Consider the following 20,143-nt stretch of genomic DNA (forward strand, 5'->3'; position numbering starts at 1 on the left):
GAATGAATGGTGGCTAAAAGTGCTACCTTAGAGTTAAGTGGACATGAGTGTAGTGTAAACATGAAGCGCTCTCGTCAGTTTCCATGGAAACACAGGGTATTAGACCAACAGTCATGGTGTAGTTCCAATAGAATGTGTGCGAAAAGCCGAAAACTAAACATTTACTATATTTCATGTGGCCTCACCTGCAACCTGTGGACTGCTTTGTCCTAAATTGTGACCCTTTGGAGTCTTGAGGAGTTCCCATCATGCAGCTGTTTGTTTTAGGGCTAAAGAGGGTGGAAAAAACTGAATTCAGTAGGAGTAATTACTTGCATAAGTTTGTTTATGTTTAGGCAGATGCATCAGTGAGTTTAAGGCCAATGAGTTCATTCATTGAAGGGAGGCGAAGGGGAGCCCCTGCTGGTGTAATGTGGAACAGCACCTTGACTCAATACATTTGGGATCTGGTTCTCCTTGCGCATTGAAACAAAGCAGTTGCTGTGCATAGGATACAGTATCAGTCAGACACATTGTTTGCTTGTAAGACAATACAACGTCTCCATGGACATGTCGCGCCTGCCATGTCCACCCCAGCTAATTGGGCACTCGACAAGCTTTGCCGTTGATGACGGAGCATTACTGTCAGCTCTGTGCAGTCATTCTCTTCATCAAGAGCTCAGATGTTGACATGTCGAAAAGCCACCAGTGTTGCTTGAGAAGCCAAGGGTACTCTGACATCCATTATAGTGATGGATGACGGCGGGAAAATGGCCACAAACACACAATGTCTACTCACTATTGCAGAATGTAAATAAAAAGGATGCATTTTATGGTGGTGAAGCTGCTCAGTGACCTCTAGCAGGCGGCCATGAGCACACTTTCCTTTCTCGCCGTGTTAAATGTTTAACTTTCTGTTGTTTGCATGACAGTGACTGTGCATGTGTTTTTGTACAGTTGATGGCACATATGTTTGTGTTGTGTTGGAATGTGTGCACAGTAGGGATGGATTGATGTTGTGCGTGTCCTTCACTTGAATGAATGACAGGATTTTTCATCGTAGTTCTCCATGAAACCACACTAGCAGTTGTTCCCCATAGGAAACAATACATATTGAAAAAATATGTTGCATGGTCAAACCGACTGCATTATAAAACCTTAATAAACAGTGGAGGGGTTTAAAATATATATATATATATATATATATATATACATATATATATATATATACATATATATATATATATATATTATTATTATTATTGACTCTCCTTTCTGAGCTGCCACTTTATCGTGTTAGAAGAGTTTGCGTGTCCCAATGATCTTAGGAGTTATGTTGTACGGGGGTTTCTATGCCCCCTGGTAGGGTCACCCAAGACAAACAGGTCCTAGGTGAGTGCTCAGAAAAAGAGCAGCTCGAAGACATTTTATGAAGAAGAAAAAAACGACGCGAGTCACTGGGGCTCCCCTCTGGAGCAAGGCCCGGAGGTGGGGAGCGCCTGGTGGGCAGGCCTGTCTCCAAGGGGCACGGCGGCGCACAGCCTGGAGAGGCAACGTAGTTCCTCAGGTGCAGTGTGAGCTGGGCGACAGCCGAAGGTAGGGCAATTTGTGGTCCGATCGTCTGCTACATAAGCTAGCTTTTGGGATGTGGAATGTCATCTCGCTGGGGGAAGGACCATGAACTGGTGCAAAAGTTGTAGAAGTTCCGGCTAGCCATAGTCAGACTCGCTTCAACGCACAGCAAGGGCTGTGCAACTAGTTCTCTCAAGAGGGGATGGGCGCTCTTCCACTCTCGTGTTGCACACAGTGAGAGGCGACAGGCTGCCGACTCAAAACCTGCACGGTAGACGAGAGGGTAGCTTCCCTCCGCCTTCGGGTGGGTGTATAGGTCCTGACTGTTGTTTGTGCTTCCCCGTACCCTCCCTTTTTGGATTCCCTCGAGGGAGTAGTAGAGAGTGCTCTCTCGGATGATACCCTTGTTCTGCTGGGTGACTTCAACGCTCATATTGGCAACAACAGTCAAACCTTGAGAGGTGTGATTAAGAAAAACGGCCATCCGGATCTGAATCCGAGTGGTGTTTTACTATTGGATTGTTGTGCTTGTCACAGATTGTCCATGAGAAACACCATTTCCAAACATAAGGGTGTCCATATGTGCACTTGGCACCAAGACACCCTAGGCCACCACCGTTCCATGATCGACTTTGTAGATGTCATCGAATTTGCGTTCTCATGTTTTGGACACTCGAGTGAAGAGAGGGGCGTAGCTTTTTACCGATCACCACCAGGTGGTGAGTTGGCTCCAATGGTGGGGGTGGACGCCGGACAGACCTGGTAGGCTCAAATGCATTGTTAGGGTCTGCTGGGAATGTCTAGTAACGTCTCCTGTCAGGGAGAATTTCAATTCCAACCTCCAGTAGAACTATGAACATGTCACGAGGGAGGCGCTGGACATTGAGTCCAAGTGGACCATGTTCCATACCTCTATTGTCAAGGCGGCTGATCAGAGCTATGGCCGCAAGTTGGTTGGTGCTTGCTTGTCGTGGTGGTATTCCCAGAACCTGCTGGTAGACACCACCGGTGAGAGATGTCGTCAATCGAGAGAAAGAGTCCTATCGAGTCCTTTTGGCTCATGGAACTTCGGAGGCAGGTACCGACAGGCCAAGTGGTGTGCGGCTTCAGTCGCAGGGGCAAAAACTTGGACATAAGAGGATTTTGGGGAAGCCATAGAAAACGACTTCCGGGCGGCTTAGAAGCTATTCTTGACCACCATCCACCACCTCAGGAGGGAGAACTGTCAACACCAGGTAAGGTGAGGATGGTGTGCTGCTGAACCTGACTGCAGATGTTGTGGATCGGTGGAGGGAATACTTCAAAGACCTCCTGAATCCCACCAACACGTTTTCCTATGAAGAAGCAGTGCCTGGGGAATCTGTGGTGGGCTCTACTATTTCTAGGACTAAGGATGCCGAGGTAGTTAAAAAGCTCCTCGGTGGCAAGGCCCCGGGGTGAATGAGATCTGACCGGAATTCCTTAAGGCTCTGGATGCTGTGGGACTGTCTTGGTTGACAAGACTCTGCAACTTTGCGTGGACATCGGGGGCGGTACCTCAGGATTGGCAGACCGGGGTTGTGGTTCCTCTCTTTAAGTGTTCCAACTATTGTGGGATCACACTACTCAGCCTTCCCGGTAATGTCAATTCAGGTGTACTGGAGAGGAGGCTACGCCGGATAGTCAAACCTCGGATTCAGGAGGACCAGTGTGGTTTTCTTCCTAGTCGTGGAACTGTGGTTCAGGTCTATACTCTCGGCAGGGTGTACATGTGCTTTGTGGACTTGTTGAAGACATTCGACCATGTCCCTCGGGAAGTCCTGTGGGGACTGCTAAGAGGTAATGGGGTATCAGACTGTCTGATTGTGGCGGTTTGCTCCCTGTATGATCGGTGTCAGAGCTTGGTCTGCATTGCCAGCAGTAAGTCAGACCCGTTTTTAATGAGGGTTGGACTCCGCCAGGTCTGCCCTATGTCACCGATTCTGTTCAAAAGTTTTAAGGACAGAATTTCTTGCCTCACTCAGGGTGTTGAGGGGATCTGGTTTGGTGGCTGCAGGATTAGGTCTCTGCTTTTTGCATATGATGTGGTCCTGATGGCTTTACCTGGCCAGGATCTTCATCTCTCACTGGATCGCTTCACAGCTGAGTGTGAAGTGACTGGGATGAGAATCAGCACATCCAAGTCCCAGTCCATGGTTCTTGCCTGAAAAAGGGTGGGGGAAAAGATCTTGCCCCAAGTGCAGGAGTTCATGTACCTCGGAGTCATTTTCACTAGTGAGAGAAAAGTGTATTGTGAGATCGACAGATGGATCAGTGCAGCGTCTCGAGTAATGTGGACACTGTATCGATCTGCTAGGTAAAGAAAGAGCTGAGCCGGAAGGCAAAGCTCTCAATTTACCGATCGAGCTATGTTCTCACCTATTGTAGTGAGCTTGGATTTTGACCGAAAGGATAAGATCACAAGTACAAGCGGTCGAAATGAGTTTCCTTCGTCATATGGCGGGGATCTCTCTTAGAGATAGAAGCTCTGTCATCCCGGAGGAGCTCAAAGTAAAGCAGCTGCTCCTCTACATCGACAGATGAGTTGGTTCAGGCATCTGGGCAAGATGCCCCACGGACGCCTCCCTAGGAAGGTGTTTAGGGCACGTCCGACAGGTAAGAGGCCACGGGGAAGACCCAGGACACGTTGGGAGGACTGTGTCTTCCAAATGGCCTGGGAACTTCTGGGTATCCCCTGGGTAAGAGCTGGACTAAGTGGCTTTTGGAGAGGGAAGTCTGGATTTCTCTGCTCAGGCTGCTGCCCCTGCGACCCGACCTCAGATAAGAGGAAGGATGGATGGATCGAACATCGTTAACTGCCATTCAAGTTTGAAAACAAGTTAAACTACAGTAAATTGATATTAAGCCATAAGACCAGAAAAACATGTTTAATCCTTAAAGTCAAAGGAGAAGGTGAATTGCATTGTCAGTGCGCCACATTTTTAATGTATGTAAAAAAGTTAACTATGATAAAACCATAAAAATATCTATTTATACCTGTGGTGGTGGGTGCATGGTCATTATGGCATCATTATATAATATTTTCTTTAAAAAGGCTAATAAAATGGAATACATGCATTTAAAAATAAACATGTTATTATTAATTAGTAGAATTTGCTTTCATATTGTTTTGCTGTATTTGAGTGTTGCTTGTGTACTTACTATGCTGAGTATTTTTCAAGTTTCTCGCCACTTATACAAATGTTATAGTTACTTTTTCTATATTTATAAACGGCTAGCAACAAATAAAACATGTTTTGGGGGGTTATTGGAGACTTTACTCATGTTTAGAGACCGTTTACTTCTGTCGCGCGATGTCCGTGACGAACAGCAAGCTGCAGCAAGCCGCTACCATACTAAAACGCTTACTGACATGAAACATGCTTCATGCTGCTGCTCCAACTATATTTTATGTCCTTGAAAGAGCACCACAGTTCTTATTTTTTGCACATTGTGTAGATCGCTGTCTGCATGTATATCAAGGATATATTAAAGTATGTCCACATCGCAGACAAGTCCCTATTACAACAACAACTGCAGTGCAGTGATCAAAGTATTTTATAATGGCCGAATTTTTGGTGCCTCACTAGTCAATAGTGCGCATACAATACGCTGTGTAGATCTATTCATCCACTATATTACTCAAATTTGTTTTCACATAAAATAAAACCTAACTTTTAAGGTGTGGCGGTTTTTAATTTGTTGTGGCGGCATACCAGCAACCATTACATGTTGGGGAAACCCTGTATGTATATATATTTTTTTAAGGCCTCATCATACATAATGACAGTTCGAACACTAAGTTTTGTTTGGCTTTAGAGTTGTGTTTTTATAAACATTTCTATCATATTCCACATTTTTGTGCAACTCTTAGAGGACTTTAATGTCCATGTAACCCAACACAAAATGTTTTGGTTATTGTGTTTTGACGGGAAAACCTTTGAAAGTAGAAATATGTAGCATGGCTAATTAGTTTCAGTAAATGCAATTCTACAAAGTAGGATTATTATAGTAAAATTTATGTTTTCATAGTGGAAGCATAAATTGTTTATGTACTTCTAAATACATTTAACATAATCAGAGGCACGTAAACATAAAATAAAACCCCTATAGTCACTTTTTTCACCCAATATAGTAGCCTTGACTGTGTTCTCCTGTAGATTACAGTTCTCACCAGTAGCCTGGAAGATGCTCCAGGCATCACTGCTATCTATGGTCGTCACCTTGCAACGATTTGGAAATACTTCACATTCTGTGTAATTCCTCAAAGTTAGAATTAAGCTTCCATATGCTCAAAAACTTAGTCAATTTAACAGTCGCAGCTACGACCATTTGCCATGTTGTTACCACTGCTTTTGTCATTGTCATGTGACACTGATGCAGTGTATCAACTACTTTGCATTGCTGATAGCATTAAGTGGAGTCCCATTGAATTTTGCTAATGCCAAAGGCTCACCAATGTGGAGATGTGTTATTGATGACGCAGGAGTTGAAGATGAAGTGCATCAAAAAGCTGTTCTGACAATCTTTGATTATCGTGGTGAAGATACAATAGCACCAAGATTAGCCGCCATGTTGTTGATCGCAATGTTTCACCCTTCACCCGGAAACAGAAGTCCCGCTTGGTTAGTATATTTATCAATCGCTGCATCATAATAATACAATAAGACATGAATACAACTTAAATTAATACTTAATTTAGGCCAAAGATATGTAACATGCTTAAAAAAGATAACAATCTGCAATGTAATGAAGCCGCTAGAATGCACCATATTGTCACAGCAAAAAGGCATTAACTCGTTGGAATTATTTTGTCTTACAGTTCAGTTTGACGGCGTGGAGAAGCCCCGAATGTCGCCCACCAAGGACGGGAAAGCTCGCCCGCTACAGCGGCACTCCAGCGGCTGCTTGGTGAACACCAAAATGGCGTCGGCGGACCAGTCCAGCAACTCGTCCCTCGGGGAACGCATCGATCCCAGCATGCCCTTGGAGAGCCAGTTGTGAGTGCGAACCGGCTTTGGCTTTGTTTTGACGGCAATACAACTACACTGAAGGACGTCACGCAAGTTCATGTAAACACAAAAACTATTGTTCAGTAATACTGGGAAAAGTATGCAAGATTGAACTTTCACACAACACACGAATAATAGCAATGGATGAGAGTTTCCGGTATTAACTTATTGAAGGAATATGGAGACTGTGTGTGTGTGTGTCATGTTTACACTACAAGTAATACCTTGCGGTGCTTTCGACACTGGAAACATGTCAATGTCTACGTTGAGCTTTGCAGAGTAGGTACCATGCATTTGAATGTATTCATCAAACTTTTTGATTCACACTCCTCTTTTCCCCCAATAGTTGGTACCATGGCGCGATCAGTCGAACGGATGCCGAATGCCTGCTAAGGCTGTGCAAGGAGGCAAGCTACCTGGTGAGGAACAGCGAAACGAGCAAGAACGACTACTCCCTCTCACTCAAGTAAGAACATAATGATGCTTTTTCTTTGGCTTTAGTTATGTGATAACTGTACGTAGGAAAACATCAATCAACAGTACCTTTAAATGCCACTATGACAGTTTTGCTCTGCCAACTTGAGTAGTTTTACTTTATTTTTGTTTTATTGAGTGATATTATACACTGGATAACTGCTCTTTATACTGCTCCATGTAAGTATTTCCTGTAGTTTTCTACCTGAGCTGCAAATGTCCGCTGACTCTGCTGTTCCTCGAAGGTAACAATGGTCACCTTTTCCCCTCTATGCCTCCGACGTGGCGTCCATCCTTTCAGCCTTCACCTCAGCACGCTAACCTCTCGGATGCATAGCCTCGTAATTTGCTGACGTGCTCACAGTTCAGCTACCTTCATCAGCGACCCCCATGACCTCAGAGGAAGGTTTGAAAAGGGCAGCTCTGATTGGTTTAGTTAAGTCTTGACATTTTGCCCAGAGCGCTGGAGCCGCTCCGGGTATATAGTTGGCAGACATCCGCAAACAAAACACTATATGTGCTACAGGTTTGGACATATTGGAAGTCAGATTTTACCAAATTACATTTCCAAAAAGTCCCAATTTCATGTCGACCTTTAGACAAGAGATAGAACTGTAAAAATCTGACAGACACTGATTAGCCTTTAGCTCACCTTGCTGGAGGCGTGTAATTCCTGGACAGGAGGACACAGGATGTCAGTCGCTTCTGCATCTCATCGCATATTCTTCTGCCTGACTAACAAAAAACATTTGCAGTCAGTTATAATTCAGTAAGTACACGTGCACAATATATTTCAATATAAAAATTATATCCCTTTACAAAGAAAAAATAGCTTGTAAATTAGCTAACTTCTCATACCTTTCCATGTATTTTCTTATGTTCTTCTTAAAGGGGAACTGCACTTTATTTGAGCATTTTACCAATCATTCACCTTCCCTGTGTAAGACAAAGACATTTATATTTTTCTTTTTTTATCAGAATCAGAAATACTTTATTAATCCCTGAGGGGAAATAAAAATGTTCAGCACAATCCCATTCAAGATCAGACAAACATTACAGGGAGACAGAACAGGATCGCTGACGGGTCTGCCAACTTACGGCGCCCCTTACAAAAAAGGTGAGATACAGGTAAACAAATGGGTGGGAGAAAAAAAATTAATCGGTCTAAGCCTGGGATCCTGGAGAGGAAAAAACAACTCATAGCCATAACACACATACCTTTTACATGTTTGTAAGAGGGAAACATCAAATATCGGAGAACACAAAGGATATTAAAGACATTAAAAGAGCAGAACTGATGCAACCAGCCACATCTACATACAGCTATGAATAAAAAAGTAATTCTAAGTCATAAAATACGGCACATACAAGGTAGGCTAAATATGCAGCTAGTGACATATTTAGCCGGTGAGCTGTTGCATCGTCACTTAGTTGGTAAAAGTACATTTTAGATTATAAATAATTATTCTCACCTAGATAGTAGAAGGACGTGGCCTTAAACAAAAAGGTTGGTCAACTTTGACATTCAAGTAATACCCGGGATGGCGAGAAAGAAACAAAAAAAACACTGGATTGCGGACACCTATTTTTTTATACCCCAGGGTAGATTATGGTTAATTCTTCATCTAAACCAGAAGATATTAGCATCCCAGTGAAAGCAGACATTGTACAGTCAGTGATTTTCAAACTTTTATTCATTAAGTACCACCTCAGGAAATACTGAGCTCTCCAAGTACAACCATGATGACCAACAATAAAATAAAGTAGCGCAGCAGGCCTAGATATTTATTTCAACAAGGCGGAGTTTTTTTTATCATGCATATTTAAATTGTTTGACCACTGTAACAGTAACACTTACTTGATTGGGATTCTTTGGTGTACCATTAGTGGTACATTTACCACAGTTTGACAATCCCTGAACGTTTTTATTTTATTATGCTCTTTGTATATCGTGTTAAGCACATGATGCTTAATGTTTGACTGAAGCTGGATCTGTTTAGCACACAGCTTCTCAAACGTGTTGCTCATCTTCCTTTCATTCAGGCTAAAAAATATAAGGTTTTGAGTCATAATTTGTCCCAAAGTAGTCGTTGATGGCTCTCATGAAGTCTGTCATGATGACTTGTGTTGATTTTGTTGTTGAAGGAAAAAGTGAAAGTTGTGATACGTTTTTTCTGATTGATTGAGACTTTTATTAGTAGATTGCACAGTACAGTACATATTCTGTACAATTAACCACTAAATGTTAACACCCGAATAAGTTTTTCCACTTGTTTAAGTCGGGGTCCACGTTATTCAATTCATGGTACGTCTGTGAAATGAATATGTTACCATCTGCTTAAAATGAGAAAAATAAGTAAATATTACATGTTATTATGAATGTGCCTGTTACTACATTACATATATATACTTACAGCGTGTATATACAAGGTGTATGGAAGTTTTTAGAGCGGTTTATAGGTGGAATAGAGCCTGTGGGCTCCTTTTGTTAGCTACTTTTGCTAATGTTTATTTACAAGGCAAGGTTAGTGCATGTGCCTCACAATACGAAGGTCCTGAGTAGTCCTGAGTTCAATCCCGGGCTCGGGATCTTTCTGTGTGGAGTTTGCATGTTCTCACCGTGCCTGCGTGGGTCCCCTCCGAGTACTTCGGCTTCCTTTCACTTCCAAAGACATGCACCTGGGGATAGGTTGATTGGCAACACTCAAAAATTGAATGTGAATGTGAATGTTGTCTGTCTATCTGTGTTGGCCCTGCGATGAGGTGGCAACTTGTCCAGGGTGTACCTGCCTTCTGCCCGAATGCAGTTGAGATAGGCTCCAGCACCCCCCGTAACCCCAAAAAGGGACAAGCGGTAGAAAATGGATGGATGGATGAAGGCATTAGAAAAAATAAATAAAACATAAGTGGGCTTGTCTTACACAAACATTGTGACTGATAGGCAAACCCACCCCCCCCCAAAAAAAAAGTACAGTTCACCTTTAATTTCTTCTTAGAACATGGTTTGATGTGCAAAAAAAGACGAAGAAAATGCGAAATACAAGCCAAGAGTTAATCGTTTAATGCTCTCTACTTTAGACGTGCGTCCTCTAAATTAATTTTCCTTTTACCAGGAATTATGGTCAACTTCCAAAAAGTTTGACTTTTGGTTTGTTCAACAACCTCCACTGTGGTATTAAAACTTAACTTGCCAGAGATGGAAAAGAGTTGATGATCTAAAAAGTGGGGCTGCTGAAAAATGGCGATGTAATTTCCCAGGAGGTCCAAGAGCGATGCACTCTCAGTAACAAGCATGGGTTCAATATTTAGCGGTAAGAAGTAAAGATCGATAACAGCAAACTTTGAGGAGAAGAGCAGGATTGCAATGGACTGAACTCCAGCAGACTATAATTTACATTGTACCAGCAGTAGCAGGAGATGACTTAGCTCCTTTTGCTTGCTGCAGCTGCCATTAATCCACATCACAAAAGTGTCCGGACAGACCTCAATTACGAGCTGCGCTGTTAGAGTGGACATGCAGGGAGTGCGGTAAAGTGATTTATTTGTGGCCTTCAAGCTGCTGCTAACTGATATTAAAGGTGAGGCGTGGGCTAACTCGTGTGACCCCAATAAAGTATCAGAGTAGGAAAGGAAACGATAAAACACTGTTCAAAATGCATTGTGTGAAAAAGTATGCACATGAGTAAAACTGGGTGAAATATCTGAGTAGTTTTCTCTGTATGGACTCCAGTCATGCGGATTGGTACACAAAAACTGGATATTTTTGATACAGTGGTTGATTTTCATGCCATGATATCAATTTTTTTGACACATTTAGGGAAGGATGAGTAAGTGAGTTTCTTAACCATGTCCAATGTTGGGCCGCAAGGTCTCTCACCACTTGTTGCAGTAATGACAATGTCAGTCAGAAGAAGTCTGGAACTAAAGTCACAAAGAAGTTTCTTCAGCACAAAAAATATGACTAACATGGTGAAACTTTATTTTCATTTGCACTTTAATTTTACTTGCAATGCATTTTTCATCTGTTTTTATGAGTCCCTTCCTTTGCAGTACATTTGATTAGTATTTATTTTATAATCAGCCTGAACTAAGCCTTGATATTAATCTTTGTTATTAACACATGGTTTCATATCACCTGGCAAGGTTTATTTATCCTGTTAAAGGGGAACTGCACTTTTTTTTTAAATTTTGCCTCTCATTACAGTCATTATGAATTATATGTTTTTAATGCATTCTAAATATTAAAAAAAAACGGGAATAAAAGTCAGTTTACAGCGGAGCCAATGAGAGCGCCTCTATTCCGCCCATAAAATCCGATAAATAACCCTTCAAAAAGCACCAACAATACTCCTTTTATATTTAGTGACTTCAATATTAACCAAGTATTAGTGATATTGTTATTATAAGCGCTAACATAGTCAAACTATTTAGAGTGGCGCTGTAGTCAATTCCTGTGTGCCTATGTTTACATCATTGAGTGGTCTGCTGCTTCCTCGCGTCTCTGTTCCCTGTAAGTTTATTGTAGATCATAAATAAAGCCTATAATATAATCTGACAAGTTGGGACACTCTGACAGCCATTTAGGACATTGAACTTGCAAGAACAACACGAAAAACGTGTGTGTGTGTGTGTGTGCGCGTGTGTGTGTGAGTGTGTGTGTGTGTGTGTGTCCCTCCCTGTTTCTTTGCAACGATTATATGTCATTCTTCATCCTTGTCACTGCCGTTGTGTCCTTGGGCAAGACCCTTTTACCCACCTGCTTTCAGTGCCACCCACACTGGTTTAAAAAAAAAAATGTAACTTAGATATTGGGTTTCACTATGTAAAGCGCTTAGAGTAACTAGAGAAAAGCGCTATCCATCCATCCATCCATCCATCCATTTTCTACCGCTTATTCCCTTTTGGGGTCAGAAAAGCGCTATGTAAATATAATTCACTTCACTTCATCTAAATGGGAATATAAACATCCCAGCAGTCAGCATCCTAATGACAGCAGACCTTGTACAGTAAGTGATGTTTCAATATGTTTGTTGGGTCTCATGAAATCTGCAGTCGTAATACTCAGTGATGAAAAATAAAGCAAACGTGATGCGTTTTTGAATTTAATGCACTGTATATGCTTAAAATGATCAAAATACATATTTATTAAATGGTAAATGTTTTTTCTACCTTCAAGGTACTCAGAGCGCTTTGACACTATTTCCACATTCACCCATTCACACACGCACTCACACGCTGATAGCAGGAGCGGCCATGTAAGGCCGTAACCACGACCCATCAGGAGTGAGAGTGAAGTGTCTTGCTCAAGAACACAATGGGCATGACGAGAATGGCGGAAGCCGGGGATCAAACCAGGAACACTCAAATTGCTGGCGTGGCCGCTCTACCAATCAAGCTGCGCCGTCGCCATTCAATGTTATTTTAAATGTTCTCGTTACTACATTACATACATACTTACATCATGTATTTTAAACCCTAATGAAGGTGTTTTGAGGGTTTTAGGGGCTTTATAGAAAGAATTGAACGGCTTTTGATTGCATTTTTTTGTATATATAATGCATTAAAAAAAAATTTATCCTTCCTCAAGTCTTACATAATTATTCATAATGATAGGCAAAAAAAGTGCTGATCCCATTTAAATTGTACATAAGTTAGATATAATTATTGAATATGAATAAAATCAAGAGCAAGATCACTAATTTAATGTTAATATGTAAATGGGAGGGCTTCACGGTGGCAGAGGGGTTAGTGCGTCTGCCTCACAATACAAAGGTCCTGAGTAGTCAGGGTTCAATATCGGGCTCGGGATCTGTCTGTGTGGAGTTTGCATGTCCTCCCCGTGAATGCGTGGGCAAGTACTCCAGCTTCCTCCCACCTCCAAAGACATGCACCTGGGGATAGGTTGATTGGCAACACTAAAAATTGGCCCTAGTGTGTGAATGTGAGTGTGAATGTTGTCAGTCTATCTGTGTTGGCCCTGCGATGAGGTGGCCACTTGTCCAGGGTGTACACCACCTTCCGCCCGATTGTAGCTGAGATAGGCGCCAGCGCCCTTTGCGACCCCAAAGGGAATGAGCGGTAGAAAATGGATGGATGGATGTAAGTGGGACTCAAACCCCTCTGTAGTGGAAAAGTTGGGCCCCAAAGTCTACATGGTTAATAACCCTTGCTCTGCAGAACGCTTTGGAATTCATCGTATGATATTATCTAATTTCAGCTATGTTGTGTCGATAAGGAATACAGTTTTAAAATGGTTAATAGTATTGTGTAGGCAGGAACTACTTTACCTTCCGCCTCTCATCTTAAGCTTTGAATACTTTGAAAAGTGCTATAAAAGCAAAGTAGGATTAGGGGTTCACTCTGTTCACAGATTTTTTAATAATATCAGTAGTACTATGGTAGTAGTATTTAATGTATGAATTTAGTAGTCACACAAAAGCCTGTGTGGATCTTGTCAACGTCGCAAAAGAAACAAAGTAATGTCTTCAGTAAACCGGTTTAAAAGTATAAAGTCAGGGTAAGTATATATATTTGTATTGGTTAAGTTATATATTGTACCTGTACACACTCAACCCTCCTGAAACCTGCTTATTTTTGGACTTTGTCTTAGCATTATCCTGTTCCACAAACCTTACTGTTCATGGAAGGAATAACAAAAAAAATCTCCAACACTGCTGGGTAAACAACCTCCTCGTAACACAAATCCTGCAGCCTGTAAAAAGTCAGGCTTTCAAAATAAAAGTATGGTAGTAAAACACAGCTGGTTGCACACTTCCACTGCACTGGTGATAATTGCGACATGGGGGGGCGGGATTTGAGACCAGGCAGCACATGACATGTCCTGCGACTAAATCTATTCAAAAGCATGGGATGAAAATCCCTACTAAGTAATATGAAACTGTAATAATATAAGCTAGCTGCCTGATGTCTTTAACAGGGGGTCCATGACCTCCCAGGAGAGTCCCCAGAAGTATTGGGAGGGAGGTTTGTGAAAATTTTGCAGGAATATACTTTTTATTCTGTTTTTTTTCAAAATCTCGCTCGGACTTAATAAAAAATAAAAATAGTAGTGTATTGAAATACACATTAACATTGATCCAAAACACTCCAGTGTCGTCGAAATGGACCCCACGTGCTAACCAGTTGTTAGCTAGCGATTAGCGTGCTAGTTGTCAGCTAGCAAATAGCAAACTAGTTGTCAGTTAGCGATTAACTTGTTAGTTGTCAGCTAGCTATTAGCGGTGATATAGTGTGTGTTTTGAATATCTTAATATCGCACAATAACAAGGTAGTTTTAAGACCAGTTTAATATGACACAATTTAATATGGGATATATAACGAGGGGGGTCCCTGCTCCATATCTCCATCAGTTTTGGGGTCCTTAGCCTGGAAATTGCTCAAGACCCCAGCCATAACTAGCATAAAATAGGTAATGATGGTGTTTGATTTGACAATTGAATTTGTTATTGGTCTTGGTCACGCTGCAGGTCAATTCCCATTTTTTGCCCATATGCGACCTGTATCGGATTTTCTCGGGTCAGTTTGAACAAGTAGAAGTTATCCTTGCTCAGGTCAAATTTATCCGACCAGAACGTCATCAAAAAGTGATATGCATCATCATTATTCGCCAAAATAGACAGTTACAAAATAAATATTTGACAACGGAGCAGAAAACCGTTAAACATAGAGCTGCAGCTATCAAATATGTTAGTTATCCAGTATTCTATCGAATATCCTGATCGATTATTAAAGTAATCAAATAAATCATATTTTTGCTTTATTTTTTATTTTTGTCCTGTCCAGCTTCTCAGGCAAATCATATTGTTGATGTAGATGCCCATATCGGCTGCACACATTTAGTCTACAAAGGAGAAGTGTGGGATACTTCTCTTGTTGCCTTATTTGTATTTCGACTTTATTAAATGGATTTATATTATTATTTGGTGCAGCTAAATTTTTGTTTAATTAAGGTCTGATTACACATGTTAAGATGTGCCCTAGGTGGAAGGAATACTTCGAAGACCTCCTCAATCCCACCAACACGTCTTCCTATGAGGAAGCAGTGCCTGAGGAATCTGTGGTGGACTCTCCTATTTCTGGGGCTGAGGTAGTTAAAAAGCTCCTCGGTGGCAAGGCCCCAGGGGTGGACGAGATCCGCCCGGAGTTCCTTAAGGCTCTGGATGCTGTGGGGCTGTCTTGGTTGACAAGACTCTGCAGCATCGCGTGGACATCGGGGGCGGTACCTCTGGATTGGCAGACCGGGGTGGTGGTCCCTCTCTTTAAGAAGGGGGACCGGAGGGTGTGTTCCAACTATCGTGGGATCACACTCCTCAGCCTTCCCGGTAAGGTTTATTCAGGTGTACTGGAGAGGAGGCTACGCCGGATAGTCGAACCTAGGATTCAGGAGGAACGGTGTGGTTTTCGTCCTGGTAGTGGAACTGTGGACCAGCTCTATACTCTTGATAGGGTTCTTGAGGGTGCATGGGAGTTTGCCCAACCAATCTACATGTGTTTTGTGGACTTGGAGAAGGCATTCGACTGTGTCCCTCGGGAAGTCCTGTGGGGAGTGCTCAGAGAGTAAGGGGTATCGGACTGTCTTATTGTAGCAGTCCGATCCCTGTACGATCAGTGTCAGAGCTTGGTCCGCATTGCTGGCAGTAAGTCGGACACATTTCCAGTGAGGGTTGGACTCCGCCAAGGCTGCCCTTTGTCACCGATTCTGTTCATAACTTTTATGGACAGAATTTCTAGGCGCAGTCAAGGCATTGAGGGGTTCCGGTTTGGTGGCCGCGGGATTAGGTCTCTGCTTTTTGCAGACGATGTGGTCCTGTTGGCTTCATCTGGCCGGGATCTTCAGCTCTCACTGGATCGGTTCGCAGCCGAGTGTGAAGCGGCCGGAATGAGAATCAGCACCTCCAAATCTGAGTCCATGGTTCTCTCCCGGAAAAGGGTGGAGTGCCATCTCCGGGTTGGGGAGGAGACCCTGCCCCAAGTGGAGGAGTTCAAGTACCTAGGAGTCTTGTTCACGAGTGGGGGAAGAGTGGATCGTGAGATCGACAGGCGGATCGGTGCGGCGTCTTCAGTAATGCGGACGTTGTATCGATCCGTTGTGGTGAAGAAGGAGCTGAGCCGGAAGGCAAAGCTCTCAATTTACCGGTCGATCTACGTTCCCATCCTCACTTATGGTCATGAGCTTTGGGTCATGACCGAAAGGATAAGATCACGGGTACAAGCGGCCGAAATGAGTTTCCTCCGCCGTGTGGCGGGGCTCTCCCTTAGAGATAGGGTGAGAAGCTCTGCCATCCGGGAGGAACTCAAAGTAAAGCCGCTGCTCCTCCACATGGAGAGGAGCCAGATGAGGTGGTTCGGGCATCTGGTCAGGATGCCACCCGAACGCCTCCCGAGGGAGGTGTTTAGGGCACGTCCAACCGGTAGGAGGCCACGGGGAAGACACAGGACACGTTGGGAAGACTATGTCTCTCGGCTGGCCTGGGAACGCCTCGGGATCCCCCGGCAAGAGCTGGACGAAGTGGCTGGGGAGAGGGAAGTCTGGGCTTCCCTGCTTAGACTGTTGCCCCCGCGACCCGACCTCGGATAAGCGGAAGAAGATGGATGGATGGATGGATGGAAGATGTGCCCTCAATAATTGTGTGTTATTTCCTAAACGCCGGTTTTCATTATTGAAGACTGACATGCACAGCTGAAAAGCGTCTCTGGTTGATTTGATTTGGCTAATTTGTGTGTGCTAATAAAAACAGGTGCGCTCACAGCCCTATGTGCTGGGTGGTGTGACCGCATAAAGTTATTTTCTCTTGTGCGTTTTTGATGATTATTATACGGTACCGTTTAAATAGTGGTTTCTCCACGCAAATCCGCTGAGCTGTTTTAGACCTGCCATCAATACATAAACAATACAAAAAGACAAACTACTTAGTTATGACAACAGTTTTACATTTTAGGAATGCAATACAGTTCATTGCATTCTTTGCATGCAAATTAGCGATCAATGTTCATTTTGCCATCATAACATGTTTGAGATGAAAACACACACACACACACACACACATTTAATTAGTTCAAAATGAATATTCCCTGAGAAAGTTAAAATAAAACTATATTGTTAGTATCAAAAACAAAACAAGAACAATTTTCATTGTATCAAACATAAAAAGTGGATTAGGTTGTGCCTTTAATACTGCATTTGAAATATGCAACCAGTGTTAGTCACCACCAAGCAAAAACCGCGCATGCTCAGAAAAGTAGCGTCAGATTTATCGCCAGTCCAAGCACCCACTGGCAGAAATGTAGATTGGCGCCTATGCTACAGAGACTAAAGTGGGTACAAGTGCAAGCTATCCAAGTAGCATGTGATTTCATGACTTGAATAACCCGAATAACTTTGCACAACTACTTTTGCGTGGTTACTAATGAAAGGCTAATTGAACCCGACAGCTCGGATAGCGATGTTAGTTTTCAACACCTTTTGGCAGCATTTGATGACTTTGCGGGAGTGAAAGAACACATCCTGGTAATCATGATGAATAACATTTTTTTTTAATAACACAACTTTTGCTTTTACATTTGATAATAGATGACTTATCTCGCCTCCAGACGTCCCTCAATAGGATGCTTTCTCGACAGGTGCTGCAGCATCGAACTTGTGCTTTTGTGGTATGCGAGCTCCACTTTGCAATGTTTGCATATGACTGCGCTTTCCTTCAATTTTAGTGTGAAGTGTTCCCACACTTTAGACAACTTCTGTCGCTTCTTAATTCCCTCGTTTTGCACTGGCTCTTGTCCACTGCTTTCTGCAGCGTCTGCCATTGCGAGTTATGTCGGCGAAAAAGTTTCGGAACTCACTTGAACAGTTCCACCACTTCTGTCTCCATCTGCTTGTCCACAGAAACGCTTTTCAAACAGACATCATAACTAAATATTCCGTAAAACCACCAGAGCCAAAATGCTTGACCTCTTCGTTCTTAATCTTCTAAGCGCAATAATTTGCTTCAGAAAACGTAGACTTTGATTGCAGACAATCCTTGAAAATGCCACAAATGCGGCAGTACTGAGACTGACTAGAGCTGAAGCCATGTTTACTCCTGTAAACACTGCAGTGCGTGCGGCATCATGTGTGCATATGGGTCAGATTCCGTTAACATTAGAAATTGCATTTTTGTGGGAAATGTACAGGGCCATTAAAAAGATCAGATTTCACAAAAAAATTCGAACTGTACATCGGACCCTGAAGTGTGAACGTAGCCTTTGTTTCTCAAACCCGTCACTTTTCAACGTTTTGATACCATTTAAACTGTAGGTCAATTCAAAGTATGTTTTGCCCAGGCTGCTGCGATTACGAGTTCAGCTGTGCGCACATCAGGCCAGCTCCCATAGCTGCAAACGCTGAGATTGAGCGGGTGCCTAAGGTGAGGATGGGTCCATGTCTCAACTCGCTGAAAGATGCATGAGGCCAAGCGGCGGCACGTATGTGTGCTGCATTATTGATAGAGACCCGACAAAGGCTTCCCAGGGAGTTGTGACCTGATGGGAAGCGTTTTCTGTCTGCGGCGCTCTCACAGACCTCAACACTTGCACCTCGCCCGACTGCTTTTTTATCATCAGAAAGCCTTTTTGGAGGGCCATCGCATTTCACAGCAAGGCCTCCACTTGAAGAATCTGTGATGTTTGACGAGTCTATTTCAAGTCTTGGACAGCAAAACCAAGCTAATCCACCTTGACGTCTGCAATTGATTTACTTTATCTATTTTTTTTTGCTAAATACATATCAGCAAAACAGGAAATTAAAGTTACACACAACTCAATTACTACAACATACAATTACAAAACTACAATGGGGTGTAAAAAAAAAAAGACTTTCAAAGAATCGTAATTTTTATTTGTAATCGATTAAAAAATCAATTAAAGAATACATTTTAAACCAGGGGTCTCAAAATCAATTTACCTGGGGGCCACTGGATGCAAAAACTGGGTGAGGCTGGGCCGCAAGGAAAGATTTCTTTAAAAAATCTAACATGCACTTTTTAATGAATTCACCTTCTTTAAATGGCTTTCTCGCCCTAGCAAAATACTTGCCAACTCTCGCGATGTTTTTGGGTAACACCTGAATATCAGTTCCCCTCCCGTTAATCTCCCGGAGCAATCATTCTCCCTGTTTTCACCCGGACAACAACATTAAGGGCGTGCCGTGATGGCACTGCCTTTAGCGTCCTCTACAACCTGCCATCTCATCCGCTTTTCCACCATACAAACAGTGTGCCTGCCCGGTCACATTTTGAATGAGGCTTCTGCAGACCCACGGTGATGACTGCAAGACATACTTGATCAACAGCCATACAGGTCACACTGAGGGTGGCCGTATAAACAACTTTATCACTGTTACAAATATGCGCCACACTGTGAACCCACACCAAACAAGATTGACAAACGCATTTTGGGAGAACATCCGCGTCGTAACACAACATAAACACAACATAAACACAACAGAACAAATACCCAGAATCCAATGCAGCTCTAACTCTTCCGGGCTTCAATAGGGGGTGAGGTTTGGGGGGCGGGGGTGTATATTGTAGCCCGGAAGAGTTGTGGCTGGGCCGGCACACTGTTTGCACAGGTTGTAGAGGACGCTAAAAGCAGTGCCTCCATGAAGCCCCCTCAATATTGTTGTTAGGGTGATATTTTTGAGAGAATGAATACCCCTGGGGGGGGCACTGAAAATTGAAAGTCTCCTGGAAAAATTGTGGGAATACAAGTGTGACGATGTAAATCGCCATTCATATAAAGCTTGCGGGCCGCACCACCATTAAATTTTCATATTAAGGTGCGGACCGCAAAATAACATCTCTCGGGCCACGTGTTTGAGACCCCTGTTCTAAACACATTTTTTTAATTTGTCCTGTAACGTCTATCGGGCAAATTATATTTTTGATGTAGATCAGGGGTAGGGAACCTGTGGCTCTTTTGATGACTGCATCTGGCTCTTAGATAAATCTTAGCTGACATTGCTTAACACGATAAGTAATGAATAATTCCGCTGGTAACCACAGTGTTAAAAAAAACGTTCAAATTATAAA

At 42.8% G+C, this 20,143-nt stretch overlaps 1 protein-coding gene and 1 long non-coding RNA gene across 6 annotated transcripts in view; one reads left to right on the plus strand and one right to left on the minus strand.

Annotated features, from left to right (window-relative positions):
* LOC133537032 (SH2 domain-containing adapter protein F-like) overlaps positions 1-20,143 on the plus strand; it is a 225,905-nt gene that overhangs the window by 192,691 nt on the left and 13,071 nt on the right. For all 5 annotated transcript variants that reach the window (XM_061877861.1, XM_061877853.1, XM_061877871.1 and 2 more), the window contains 2 exons: positions 6,392-6,569; positions 6,928-7,047. In XM_061877861.1, the coding sequence (XP_061733845.1) occupies positions 6,392-6,569; positions 6,928-7,047 (298 nt within the window). The remainder of the gene's footprint in view (positions 1-6,391; positions 6,570-6,927; positions 7,048-20,143) is intronic.
* LOC133537060 (uncharacterized) lies at positions 187-7,991 on the minus strand. Its single transcript, XR_009802599.1, has 3 exons — positions 7,914-7,991; positions 7,708-7,790; positions 187-269 (listed from the first exon to the last, which is right to left on the minus strand). It is a non-coding gene; the product is annotated as an uncharacterized LOC133537060 (long non-coding RNA).

Source organism: Nerophis ophidion, linkage group LG02 (assembly GCF_033978795.1).
Source record: "Nerophis ophidion isolate RoL-2023_Sa linkage group LG02, RoL_Noph_v1.0, whole genome shotgun sequence".
NCBI lineage: Eukaryota > Metazoa > Chordata > Actinopteri > Syngnathiformes > Syngnathidae > Nerophis > Nerophis ophidion.